Source organism: Coloeus monedula, assembly GCF_965178545.1.
Source record: "Coloeus monedula genome assembly, chromosome: 6".
NCBI lineage: Eukaryota > Metazoa > Chordata > Aves > Passeriformes > Corvidae > Coloeus > Coloeus monedula.
The window spans coordinates 37,501,337-37,515,912 of record NC_138786.1 but is presented as its reverse complement, the minus strand read 5'-3'; the positions used below and the strand labels follow the sequence as shown (position 1 = coordinate 37,515,912).

At 40.0% G+C, this 14,576-nt stretch overlaps 1 protein-coding gene across 12 annotated transcripts in view; it reads left to right on the top strand.

Moving 5' to 3' along the window:
• The first annotated feature begins 269 nt into the window (after positions 1 to 269).
• HECTD1 (HECT domain E3 ubiquitin protein ligase 1) overlaps positions 270 to 14,576 on the top strand; it is a 63,272-nt gene continuing 48,965 nt past the window's right edge. For 11 of the 12 annotated variants that reach the window (XM_082283716.1, XM_082283724.1, XM_082283721.1 and 8 more), the window contains exons 1-2: positions 270 to 404; positions 2,477 to 2,751. In XM_082283716.1, the coding sequence (XP_082139842.1) occupies positions 2,612 to 2,751 (140 nt within the window). In that variant the 5' untranslated portion in view covers positions 270 to 404; positions 2,477 to 2,611. Of the gene's footprint in view, positions 405 to 796; positions 930 to 2,476; positions 2,752 to 14,576 lie in introns of those variants that run through there. The other variant, XM_082283718.1, reaches the window with a different exon arrangement.

Below are 14,576 nucleotides of genomic sequence, written 5' to 3'. Positions count from 1 at the left end.
AAATGACCTGTAAACCATAAAAAAAAAAAAAAAAAAATCCCCACGCATCCAGGGAAAGGCCATCCGAGCCGACGAGGGCCCTTCGCCGGGCAGGCCGCGACCGGGGCTCCCCGGGACCTCTCTCCCAGTTCCGCAGCGGCGGCGCGGGGCGGAGCGGGCCCGCGGGAGCGGCACCTTCTCCGCGGAGGCTCCCGCAGCGCCCCCAGCGGCCGCTCGGCCGCCTCAGCTCCGCCCCGAGCGCGTCTCCTGCCCCGCCCGCCCACCCCGCACCGGGCGGAGCGCCATGGATGCCGCTGGCCGCCGCCTGCCGCGGGGCTTGGGTTGCCGCCGCCGCGCCGCTGTCCCGGTGTCGGCGCGGCGCTGAGTAGGGCTCGGCTCCAGCGAGGAGGCTGCGGGAGGCTGAGGTGAGTGGCGGGGGTGGCGTGGGTGGCGTGGGGCCTCTCCGGCCGGCGCTGGGGAACGGCGCCTTTCCCGAGCAGCCAGGCCGGGTCACCCTGCGCGGCCTGCGGCTCGCCGGGAACTCGAGCGTCGCTGCCCGGGCCTGTCGGGCCGGGAGGGAGCGGGCCGGAGCTGTGGGCGGGGGGGAGGCGGCGGGGGTCGGAAAGTCTGTACGAGGGGCCGGGGGCAGAGAGGGGCGGCGCTGCCGGGGAGCCCCTCACGCCACCGGGTGCCCCGTGCGGGGGCGGCGAGGAGGGGGAGGCGGTGCCTCCCGTGCCCCGGGCGGCGCCGTGTGGGGAAGGGGCCCAAAGCGCCGCGCGGGCCCGGGGCCCGCCTGGTGTGTGCGAGCAGGCCCGGGCGGCGCGGGATGAGTTGGGCTGCGGCCTGGCCCCTGCTCTGGTGCGGCTCTCCCGGGAGTTCCGGCCCCTCGCCACGCTCCGTGTTCTGCGCGGTGGTTCCTGTACAGCCCGTCTGGGATGTGAGAGCAGCAGGTGCCTGCGTCGAACTTACCCTACTTTCACTGTCTCTTAATTTTCTTGTTTCTCTCGCTATCACCCGTTTCCCCGCTCCCGGAAATAACGACTTAGTCGTGTTAAGGAGAGGTAGAATACTTATAATACGATCCCACTTTTACTGGCTTAAAGTATTTTTATTTAGGATCAGAGCAGGAAATGTAGTCTGTAAACAGTTTGGAGAATCATAGGCATTGTTTAAAACACAGAAAATAAATTTACTAATATTAAATTACTTTTTAGAGTAAGATAATATCAAATATATAACTGGCAAGCAGTAGTTCAGTGATCTGTAATATTATGACCCTAAATTATGTAAAAATCCTCTCTGTTATACTTATGTCACATCTTTGAATTCGAAGCTATTCTGAAAGAGCATTGCTGGTTCGGTGTATGTTCCTTCATATAATACTAATTTCTGATTCTCTTTTGTAGACATGCCCTTGATGGAGTTATTTTTTAACTATTAACTCATTAGCAGCAAGTAAACAAGTAGGCAGACTTTGTCCAGATCAAGCTTCTCCCTCCCACATCACCTCCCCCCGGTTTGTGGGGACACTGTCCAGTATTTCATATTTACCTATGAGTTTCGTAAACTAATTCTTCTTCCATAAACTGTATTTTAAAAGAGTGGTTTTTTTTCTTGTGTGTCTAATTTAGAGGGATTGGTTTATAACCCATTAGTTTTTATACGAAAATAGTCATGTTTGCTGTGTTCTTGGGCAAGGGAGGTGAATTTGACTGTTTGTTAAAGGCAAAGCAAAAAGAAAGCACATATGTCAAAAGTATCTTAACATTTAAAAGGGACTTGTTTGGTCTTCAGCATGCCCAACTATGGCATTGGGCCAGCAAATAATGTTGTTTTCCTTATATGTATGTGAATTATTTGAATTATTCACCAGATTTTTTGGAAAGCCTTGAATTAAATGGGTTTTTTTTCCAAAAAATCCCCAAATAACGCAACAAACCCCTAGTGCTTGAAAATGGAAGTGAATCTTAGGTTCTCTTTTTTATCCTTTGACATAAAAAAACTATTTTCCTTATGTTTGAATGCTGTTTTAAAAGATGAAGGATTCATAAAAGGTTTCCATAAATTCTGCAAGTCTGTAATTGTACATCTCAGTTTTTTGTTTTAAGGATTTCTATTTAAAATGTGAAATTCACTATTTTTCTGTATTTGTATATTTTCATGAGGAGTTAATCCATCTCTCATAAAGCTGAACACTTTATAATAAAGTGATATTAGAGGAGGGGGATGGGTAAGATAGCACTTTCTTTCTCCTAGCTTGAAGAATACACAAAAGGGTTAAGCACAATTTTTCTAGCTTTAATTTTGAGTTATCCTCAAAACAGAACAAACTCATTAGCTTATAAAGCTTGAAAAAAAACCCCTTTGCTGATAAAATATGTGAAAGTTTCCCTAATTTCAGCCCAAACATATGCTATACTTTTTAGAGAGGAGCAAATATGGAAAGTTTAGTGACAAGACTGTGATGATGATTACTTTTTTTACTTTTTCTTGCCAGGTGAAAACTGCAGAAGTGTGAGGCTGACTGAAGAGAGAAATTAATTGTGCTGAAGTTAGTCTGGCTTCAACAATTAAAGGATATTTTTGGTACTTTTTAATTGAAGTGGAGGCAGCTTTTTTTTTATAAAAAACCATGGCAGATGTGGATCCAGACACGTTGCTGGAATGGCTGCAGATGGGGCAGGGGGATGAAAGGGATATGCAGCTAATAGCACTGGAACAGCTCTGCATGCTACTTCTGATGTCAGACAATGTGGATCGCTGTTTTGAAACGTAAGTAGTTTTGGCTTTCATTTATGGAATGTTGTTTTCCCCTTTCTGTCGCTGACTATAATATTTAACATTCCTAGAAACTTTCAGCCTCAAAAACATTTTACAAACAGAACTTCTGTTTAGATCACTGAAATCAAGTGTTTCTGTTAATGTCACGTGAAGTACCCTTGTCTGATTAAAAGTGTGGTGGTGTTTGGGTGATACACAGTGCCTGTTCTGACAGAGGAGCTGATTGCAACTCCTTAATACATTTCTTTAAATTAAATGGTGTGGATCTGGGGGAGGGGGCTTTTGTTGTTGGGGGCTGTTTTGTCTGTTTTGGTTTTGTTAGGTTTTGTGTGTGTGGTTTGGTTTTAGTTTGGCTTTTTGTGGTAGAGAAAAACTTTTTTTGTGCTAGGACTATAATGACTACCTAGATATATTTAAGTATCCATACTCTCACAATACTTTTAACAAGGGATATAGTAGGTTGTTGTGAGTTCTGTAAATCCAAGCAAAAATCACCAACAAAAGCTGTTCACACAAATATTTTGCCCCTTCTTTGGAGCATGTTGCTGTTCATGCCACCCTCCTTCTCAACTGCATTTGTACACATCATATAGCACAGTTCCTGCACTCAATCCTTTTCATATTTTTCATTGCATGAAATGCTGATGTAATCACTTCTGTTACTTGAGTGTTGCTTCTGTTACACTACTTTCTGTGAGAGCCCACCACTAGTCTGGAAGAGGTAGCAAAAGTGTAAACAATCACAACTTTTACTTTTTTCGTTGGTTTCTTCACTTCTGATTTTCATGCTCTTGCCTCTCTTCCTTTCCGTGTTTTTTTTTCATTGCTGTCACTTTTCATGATAAAATATGGCTAGTGTGTTTCAGATACATGCTGCTTTTTAGGAGTGTGGATTTGGAAGCATTTGAGAAAGTAGCGGTCTGTTACACTTTAGTTTTGTAGCTCTGAAGGAAACAGTTTTCAGACTTAGCTCTTAGAAGCGGTTCCCATGACTGCATTTATTGCAGGAAAAGTAAAATTAATACATCTCTAAAATTTGGATTTGTAGTAGTTGCAGAGCATTGAGCACAATTTTGTACAGTGCTTTAGATTTTGAAGTTGCCTGTTCTGTGCCTTGGTGAGCTTACAGGTAAAATTTTGACTTGAAGAGCCTTACTGTAGGGAGATCCATCCGACTTCCCTGTCTGTCCTCATGCTACTGATACTGGTGGAGAGAGCCTCAGAATTCACCATTGTATAAAAAAAACCTGGTAGTTAAGAATGAATTTTTCTGATGAATCTGGGTGAACTCCCTGCTTCAGGATATTCTGCTATCTTCTGGGTATTTGAGAGTCAGGAATGAAATGTCAACTTTTAAAAATATAAACCAGGTGTGGGTTTTAGGCATCTTATTTAGAACAGACTTTTATTTTAATATAAATTAATTAAATAGTCCAAGTGCCTTTTTTTTTCCTAAAAGTGTACATAGTGAATGCTCTGTTACTGCACTGTTGGGGTTTTAAAATTATTTGTCTGAAAGAAAAAATATTTAAAATGCCATTTGGCCTTTTAATTTTTCTTTTGAATCTTGGTATCGTTTAATTTTACTGGTCTAAGTTCTCTATTTCTTTTCCTCTTGTAAGTTTTCCTCAAATAGAAGAGAATGAAGTGTAAATAGGGGAAGAAGTTACCAAAGTTCTCTGCCTGTTGAAGTGATTTTGCAATAATGTTAAAACCACTACTTTTTATTGGCTCTGCGAATATACTGAAGTGTATGATCTGGTACCATGGTATTTGGTGAGCTGACATGGTAGCTCGTTACCTTCTTCCCATTTATCACCCACCGTTTTTACTCCTCCCAACCATACTCGTGTTCCTGCCACTGTAAAGGCTTACTGGACTCCTCTAATTCCCTGGAAGTGCAAGCTGCTCTTTAAACCTGCTGAAGAAGTTTGTTAGTTTTCTGCTGTTACAGTGAGTTACAGCATGTAGAGAGGTCTCTGATGAGCACTGGAGGTGGAACTGCATAACTGGAAGTATGGGAGAAACAGAGAAAGGTATACAGTCTTCAGTGGAGAAATTCTCAATGATTGTCTTGGGTGCTTATGGGTGCCTGCATTTCAAGGTGATTTTATTTATTTTGGAACTCTGTAAGAAATAGATGATATCTTGAAAAGTATTTTTAAAATCTTTGCAAATGGCAGTTCAAATAGTCAAAATGGTCATGTGCTGAGAGGGTAACTAAAGTAATTGTGGGTAATATTTTAGAGTTCCTTTTCAGCTTGTTTTTTAATGGAATTATTATTTGCTGAAATATGAGATCTACTTTGTGACAGAAGGGCTGCTAAACCCCCATTTTACAGGAACTATTTTCAGTGCATGCCTGATCTAGAACATAGATGTATTTTTCTGTTGGTAAGAAAACCAGCCTCTAGACTTCACAAATTTTTTTTTTGGTCTACTAAGAAAGCATTTCCAAGTTTTTGGATGCTGTGCGCATGTTATCTGAAGGTCTTGTAATTGTTTATTGCTATTTGTTATATGTTGACAAAGCTTTAAGGAAAATTTTTCATTTATGAAACTCAACAACTGTGACATGAACTTTTAAAACAGTTTCTTGGAGAATTAAATGAGGTGTTTTTCAGAGCGTAGTTAGAGTGACTTTAAATATTAAGTATTAGTCCACTTTTACATAAGAAATTATTTGCTTTTGTGATGTAAGCTAAGAAAAAGCTCATCATTTTAGTGAAGTACGTCTGGTGATTAAAAGCTGCATATGGTGAGGACTGGCAAAGCTGTGAAACAAGACCACATTAAAAATATTGACATGAGCGCTGTGCACCATCTCTAAAACCACAACACAGTTTCCATACTGCTTTCTTAAGCAGTTAAGGGGAATATACAATCTTACTTAGCAAAGAAAGCACAAAGTTGGAGGGAAAAAAAAGTATTGAAATGTTGGATTCAGAATCTTGTACTTCATTTTTTCAGTAAAGAAACAGGGTTACTTTGCAAACGTGCTCTGAAGGAAATGATATAGCTAATGATAAAGCTAATAATTTACCTTTGTACAAGAGTAATGGATATTGAAACTAGTGTTTCAGATCAGCTCAAAACCGGAAGCAGGCACATGTGCAAGGTGGTGTATTACATATTCTTGCGGAGTTCTAGCAGCATCACAGCAGATTTTGGGGTATGCAGCTGATTAACAGGTAGTGCTGCCAAATAATTGATGTTTCTTTATGTCTTCCCAGATTTACATATTACATCCAATTAAATTATTTTGGAAGTTACTCATATGTAAACATTACAAAAATCAGTGGCATATTCATCTTCTGGTGATAATGAGTCACAGACATTGCTAGTCACTTTGCATGAAGAATGGCTAACATTTTACCACCAGCAAAAGCCAGTAGCTTCTGTTAAGTAGTTGAGATGGAGTAAAACAGCAAAACTGTTGTGATTATAAGTGTTAATCCCAAATTGTCGTTAAATTGTGTGCTATTAAATCCACTTGAACAGAAGTTTAAAGAATGCATTTAATATAAACTGAATTGAAATGATGGACTTTTTTTTGGTCTTTTAAACTACCTGTAATGGTTTAAATGTATGTAGAGGCTCTTAGTTACAATCTCACATTATTAATGTAACCCTTTTCTACATAGGTGTTTCAATTTATTACTTTCTCACCTCACTTTTTTTGGTGAAATAAAATTAAAATTCTTCTGGTTGGACTTTTTGTTGCTGTCTGTCAGTGTTAAAGTACTTAGCAATTAATTACAATGAGAAGTTGTAGAAAAAGGCACTAGTATAACAAAGTAAGACCTGCTTAAAATATTTTTTACACAGCAGATGAAATGGGCCTTATTAATGCTCAGAAAGAGAAAACATATCTTCCTCTTTGGCTGCTCTGTAAGTCACCTCTGTATATTTAGCATGAGCAGATTTGGTAAGCAAAAAATTACTGGGAGTTACCAGCTCATTTGACAAATAAAAACAAATTATACAAAGGATCATATTTTAGGGTTCTAATGTGTAAAATAGAAATACTTTCAGTTTATTTTTTAAATCAAATATGTTTACTTTAATTCACACTAAACCTTGTTCTTTCCAAAGTATCTATTCACCAGGGAAAACGTACCTTGTATTTGCTAAGAAGAGGAAAATCCTAGTGAGCGAAGACTGCTGATGTGAGACTGTTAATGTGAAACAGTTTAGCTTTACTGCCACCTGATTGCTTAAAACTACGTTCCGCTGTCTTTATCAGGATTGTAAAACTCCAGAAAATCAAAATTAGATATATAGAGAAAAACAATACTTCTTTTAGAGATAGGTATAAGAATCCAAACTGCTGTTTTTCAGGAATATACTTGCAATGTGGGCTGCCTGTAAAAACATCTTTGTAATTCAGACAGTAAAGTGCCCTTGAACAGGTCTGACAACTGTGGAAGAACTAACAGGCCGAGAGAGCAGCTCTGTTGGTACCAAGGTGTTTTCACATTTTATGTCCTACAGATTTGCTCATTTTGTTATTTTAAGGAAAAAATAAAGCCAGACCATTGTTATGCTTTTGTGCTGGAGTGCAGCAATGAGTGAATCAGAATAAGTATTGATGTCAACAATAGGCTTTCATTATTTTAAACCATGCAGAGTATATGTTCTTAGTGTTTGGACTAATGCAGACATCTCTCCCAAATGAAATTTTGTAACCTTTATAATGGCAAGTCTCATGTGATTCCTACCAAGCTTTTTTTTCTTTAATGAAGGCAGAGGGGTATGGCACCAGTGAAATACCAGCACTGGCGTAAATTACTCTGTGGCCTCCAATATAGCGGGATCTTCAGCATCCTATAGTGTGATTTTCTGAGATGGAAGTAGGGGTGTGCTCTGTATTTTTCAGGGAGCAGTCTTGTTACAACGTAATATTTAGAATTATTCCTGATTTTTAAGGCTGTTTTGTTGTTGTTGTTTTTGGTTTTTTCTCTTTTTCAGTTATAAGAATTTTATAATACTAATGTCTTTCTGGTTGCTCTTTGTAAAATGGGAATTAATGGCCTCACTATCACTGGTATTGTGGAGATTAATTAACCTTGTGTAGTTATTTTGAGAATCTTAATGGTTGCAAAGGCCAGAAGGGAAGATTAAGTCTGAATTGATGTCCTCTCTTCTGTCCTGGTCCTTATATTTCATGTGGTTATTACTGGATTGAGCATCTTGTTTGATACAAGCATAATGTGTAGCTAATGCTGCTGAGAGGGCATCCTACCGTAGTTTTACCCTCTCTTTTACTATTAAGTCTGCTGCCTAAGCTGTCTTTGTTGTTGAAATTTGCTTGCTCTTTTCCATATGAATTGGCCAGACTTATGCATTCTGGAGACAGAAGTCAGTTTGCCTTTTCCTATTTAGATTAAAAGCCAGTAGTGTTCTTACTGTGAATGTACCTGCACACAAAAGATTTCATCAGCTCTTGATCTTCCTCCCCTTCTCTAGTTCTTCAGGTTACAAGTTCTTCAGAAATACTTTCCAGTGTTGCCTTCATCCATGCTGTTTATCCTAGTGCCTTTAACTTACTATTAACAGTTAAACATGCCAAGTGTAGTCAGATGTTTCCAAAACTTTGTACAGTAAGTGTGGCTTTAGTTATCTGTCTTCAGAGTTGCTTTCAAGGATGTGAGTGCTTGCTGCTTAGGTATGGCTCAATGTATTACCTAGACTAAGATCCGTAACTTGACATCTGCGTGTGTTAAAGCACATTTTGTTTAAATGAGCCCATGCCTCTGGGTAGTCCAGACAGCTCATCACATTGTCACTATTTACTAGTGTGGCATTTAAAAATTTTTTTTCTAGTAGTATCCTTTGTTTTGTTCAGAATTTTGTGTGTGAGATAAAACTGAACTGATTCTTGCAAGTACTGTGCAAAAGTTGGGGTAGAATGTTAAGGCAGCAGGCTAATGACCTTTTGAAAGTGTCAGCTCCTAATAGATTGGATGAGATCAATAAAAGAGATGTTACAGGAATTTCAAATCACAGGCTTCCTTTCTTGCATGACTACTGGTCAAGTGATTTTAATACTGGCCTCTTAAGAAGAGGTATAGATAGCACAGATGTTAAGTAGATTGCTAATAGGGAAGTGGAAGTTTTCTTGTGCAAGTCAGTTCTGGTTTTGGGCACCTGGGAATCCAGTAGAAGCTAGTGAGGAGATGTGCATGTTTAGGCACACATACAAAAGCTTTTTGTTTTAATTGTGAATTTCCTTTTGAAATGTTGACAGATGTAATGCATACTCAAAGCATTACCTTTTTTGCACAATTGAGGTTATTACTAGTGGAAATCATAGGCAGGATGACCTGCAGTTTCACATTCTTTAATTTATTCAGCTATTGTGGACTAAGTTTCTGTAAAATATTTACAAAATGCTGGAGACTGGAGAACAAACATGTGGAATCACTACCCTGAGGTATGGCACAGCTTTTATAAGATGCTGAAAAATGCAAAAGGCAGCCTAGCACATCCTTTATAAATTCAGGAATAAACGAAATGACAATTTATTTAGAAATACAGAAATACCTATCCTGTGGAAACTGTTTCCTCATATGGATTTTTCTTATTTTTCATTTTACACAACTGATATTTATTGAATGTGTAGTTGAATACTAAATGTCTAATATTAATTGTCTTCCTGCCTAATAATGAACTCTCAGAAGAGGGTTCAGCTCTGTCATTTATTTAGCTAAAAGAAAGTTTGAAAGTGTTTTTAAATGTCAAATTCGAATTCTAAATTAATTTCTTTTAATTTCTAATAAAGTGGATTTTCTCCTGGAATGGATACAGGATGGAATTGTTAATTCTCCAGCTTAATTTTATTGGCCTGAGCTCTGATTGCAGTCAGAAGTAGAGATTCAGAATTGTGCAAGTTTTAATGTTTTGTAATTCTGGTAAAAGTTCCTAAATTGCCAGTTTATTTTTAGTTGCTTTTTCTTTGTACCTTTAAAATATAGTATGGTATGTCTAAAGTTTTATACATGAGTAGATGTTTTCTGGATTTTATTTGTATTATAACAGTATTATAGGAAAGCAGTGCCAAATATGTTCTGGTAATGAATCCAGAAGAATACATACAGGCAGTGCAGGTGTGTGGGTCTTTTGTGGAAGGTCTTGATTACTCTGTGTTGGTTTTGGTTCATATCTGGAAAAAAACCAGCCTTTTGGCGAAAGAAACAATGAGGGAAAGTCTGAGATCTCTTCCTGTAGAAAGAACTACAGAAAGGAAAAACAATCATTAGTCAAAAATGAGTTGAAACTACTTTTGCTTTAAGAAAAATCAGTTGTGCAGGATGTTCTTAAAAGTTTGAGTTGTGTGACGTTGTTGTAAATGTTTATCTGGTGTATTTTCCCTCAAAAACTGTTACTAATGAGATTTAACTTCAGTACTTTAGTTTATATTTAAAATTATTATATATTAAGGAGTGTAGACACATACAATTCCTTATTTCCCACTTTTAACTGGTCTCAGCAGATGGAATGCGATAAAGATGCAGCTATTGCTAGCAGGCAGCTGAGCTTGGTTTTCTGCCGCAAGTCACATGTCTTGGACAGGGCGGCTTCGCTGAAGGCTTTGTCACATGCCAGGGGCTCCCCATCGACTGAATCCAGCTGAATCCAGCGGTTACTTTGGAATTGAGTAACACACCCTCATGCTAGCAGTAGTTGTTAACTGTTTGGGGGATTAACTGAACTGGTCTTTTTTCCTTCTTTCGGGTTTTTTTAAGCACAGCACTAGTGTAGTCTTTACCATTATTGTTTGTTTTAGCTAAAGATTTTAAGTGCATTAAAATATGAAATGTAGTTACAAAATTGAGTTTACAGTGCCTATTTTTACTTCCTTGGTATCTTTTTACATTGGCAAGCTGTAAAATCAGCTGAGTCACTTCATTAGAGTTTAGGGATTAGTGCTGGCAGGAGCTTACTGCTGTAGCTATTTAAGAATTTTGTATCCATATGGATATTTCTGTTCCTAAAGAGGTGGGTGTATGTGTAAAGGTTCAGAAGTGTGTCAGCATATGGAGTATGCTGATTATAGTGCTGTAAATGCTGTAGTAATATAATTATACTGACAAATTTTCTTAGACTTTCTTGACATCAAGATGATTATGATATTTAGAAAAAGTTTTTAGATGAGGTAAATTTTTTGCAGAGAAAGAACACATATTAAAGAATTTATGTATTATGCTGTTTACAACCTAATAACTCATTTTAACACTGAAAGTATAAATGTATTTATTTAAATATAAATTATACAGAATCAGCACTTTTAAATGTGGTTAACTTCTTAATGTCAGTGCAGGGAACAGAGAATGCTCTAGTGCCCTAATCTTAATAGATCAGAATATAAATGGGAAATATTGACATGGAATATTACCTATTTTGGACAAACCTGTCTTTCAGCAAGATCTTTGAAACATGGTGGGTGGAAAACTTGGAAGATAGTAAGTAACAGCAGCTCTTCTCCTGGGAGTACAGGAATGAGGTTGGGTGGATACTGAGAGCTGCAAGACTTAAAGTAATTAGCAAGAGCAGTAGTGTGGGTTGTAGAGTAACCTCATTAACTTGAAGTCGTCTTTCACTAAGGAGTAACACAGAATGACCTTATTAATTCACTAAGTAGTCCCTAATCACTCTTCTAAAGTACGCATTTGAAGTACTTTAGGAAGTGCCCAGTGTGATGTTAATACAGCTCCCTAGAAATGAAAATCTAAAAAGATTTTTATTTCACTTTCGTGTTTATTAGAAGAAGGGCCTAAATAGAAACCTGAACTTCGGAGATTTGCAGTTATTTTCTGATTTGAAAGAATAAAAACCTATTAAAGAACAGTCTTTTCTGTATTAAAAACTCACTGTTATCTTTTTGCTTGTTCCACTGCAAATAGGTCATTGTGAACAGTGATTCCTCGCCTACAACTTTAAGAATTTTTCTGTCATAGTTTCTTTTTTTTTTTTTTTTTTTTTTGAGATACATTACTTTTAGTTAATATATGGTCTGGATGAAAGAGACATGTGAATGGGATTTTGATACTGGGATGAGCTAGAAATTATGCCCTTATCTTTTTTTCTCCTTGGTAGGTGTTGATGCTTATAGTAATGGAAGGTTTATTTGTATATTTTTCTCTTGGAAATCAAAAGCATCATCTGTCAGTAGATGGAAGTGTACTTAAGCTGACCATTTGTTGCTATCCTGTCACATCAGTTCATTCAGTGCTGTAGCTCTGACCTCAGCCTCCCTTCTGTCCCAGGAAGTTTTGACAGCCTTATTTTTCCCATGTAGACTTGTTTTCTAAAGTTGAGTCCAGTGTTCAGCCTTTGTCTGTGTTATAGATGCTCCTGGAATCCTTTGTTTTACTATCTGTCAAAATACATTTTAGTTCTGAGCATAGTCTTAGTTGGAACAGCAATAAGGTCTATATTATAAAGGGCCCTGATTTTCCACAGCAAATATTTGAAGCAATTTTAGGTCATTTTGATCCATTTTGGCCTGCAAAACCAGTAAGGATTTACCTTGGAATTATGGTGTAATAGTGGTGCATACATAACATGATTTGTCTGACTCACTCTTTGGTTCCTGCTGGTGTTGACTGTATTTGCTTAGTTAATGCTTCATTAAAAAGAGGGGCTGGTCCTGAAAAGGTGCTGTGCTTGCTCTGTTTGCTAGAATTGCTTCTAGGTAAGCAGTGGATTTCTCTTCCCTCTACTTAGGCTTACTTGTACTTCCCCCTTGCTTATGCTTTAGTGCCTTTACTTGGGATTGGATTGCGTGAAGGCTCAAGGGCTACTCTGAAAACCCATTTTCACAATTTTGAGGCATAAAGACAATCCACTGAATGAAGGCAACACTTTCCCTCTCTTTTTGTTGATCAAATGCCAGCACAGAGAAATCCCCAGTGGAGCTGCCTGAAAAGAAGGGAGAGGTGTACTTTGGGCATTTGCTATATGGCTCTGATCGCTCATTGTGGGGCTGGTGTTCCCAGCTACCCCTGCTAGTTCTCTCTCTGGCACTACTCACCCAGGCATGTTCTTGTCCCTGAGACAAGGTAGAGCTGATGCTCATAGTTTCAACCACAGGAGCCCCATGTCATCACTTAGTGCAGATTTGGGGATTAAAGGGTGATCGCTATAAGCTGACCTGTGTCCTTTGGTTTGTATGCAGTTATTGATAGAAAAGTTAGCTACAGCATAAAGACTGAAGTCCTTCAAAATGACAGCTAGGCAATTTTATGCTGTAATTGTTTAGCCACCTGTTTGAGAAGATCATGGCTGGAGCACCAGGGATGTGTTCATATACCCTACTTGCCTGCTATTGCAGGCTGAACTGTTCATCTAGACTGTGTGAATGACAAGAACTGGTACTTTCTGGTCTCTTTTTTTCAGGAACTTTAAGCTCTGCTGAGGCCTGAGGGGACTTCAGCAAGCCAAAAGAATCTGAATTTATCTGTATGGTCTGTGTGTGCTTATGAGTGTAATCTGTCTATCTCCAGAGGACACTCCACTACCTTTCTGTTTTTAATTGCCAAGTCACTCTCTATGACTCCATGAAAAGTCATTGCAGTCCCAAGTTACTGGAAAGGAAATATTGAACCCATCTATAAAGGGTAGAAAGGAGGACCATGGAAACTACCACTCTGTCAGCCTCATCTCTGTGCCTGGGAAGGTCATGGAACAGATCCTCCAGAAGCTGTGCTAAGGCACACGGAGGGCAGGGAGGTGGTTCTAGACAGCCAGCACAGCTTCACCCAGGGCAAGTCCTGCCTGACCAACCCTGTGACCTTCTGTGTGATGGAATGACTCTGTCAGTGGGCAGGGGAAGGGCTGCAGATGTCATTTATCTGCACTTCTGTAAAGCCTTTGACAGGCTCCCTCCTAACATCATTCTCTCTAAGCTGGAGAGAGATGGATTTGATGAGTGGACTGTTAGATGGATTAGAAACTGGTTGAATGGTCACATCCGGAGGGTAGTGCTCAATGGCTCAGAGTCCTGATGGACATCAGTGACAAGTGGTGTCCTCAGGGATCTGTTTTGGGACAAGTGTTATTTAATGTCTTCATCAATGACACAGACAGAGGGATTGAGTGCACCCTCAGCACATTTGCAGATGACACCAAGCTGAGTGGTGTGGTTGCCACACCTGAAGGATGGGATGCCCTCCAGGGGGATGAACAAGCAAGCATGAGAAGTGGGCACATGGGATTCTCATGTGTTTTAACAAGACCAAGTGCTGGTGCTGCACCTGGGTCAGGACAGCCCCAGGTATCAGCACAGGCTGGGGATGAACAGATGGAGAGCAGCCCTGCCCAGAAGGACTTGGGGGTGCTGCTGGGTGAGAGGCTGGACATGACCCAGCCACGGGCACTGGCAACCCAGAGAGCCAAGTGTGTCCTGGGCTGCATCCAGAGCAGCGTGGGCAGCAGGGAGAGGGAGGGGATTCTGCCCCTCTGCTCTGCTCTGATGAGACCCCACCTACAGTGCTGCATCAGCTCTGGGGTCCCAGCACAGGAAGGACATGGACCTGCTGCAGTGAGTCCAGAGAATGACCATGAAGATTAGAGGGATGGAGCACCTCTCTTATGAGGAAAGACTGAGAAAATTGGAATTGTTCAGCCTGGAGAAGAGAAGGCTTTGGGCTGACCTAATTATGGCCATCCAGTAGCTGAAGGGAGCTTACAAGAAAGCAGGAAAGGGACTTTTTTACAAGAGCATGTGGTGACAGGACGAGGTTACTGTAGTGGGTTAACCCTGCGCACCCACCAAAGCCATTCTGTTGTTCCCTTCCACAACTGGACAGGAG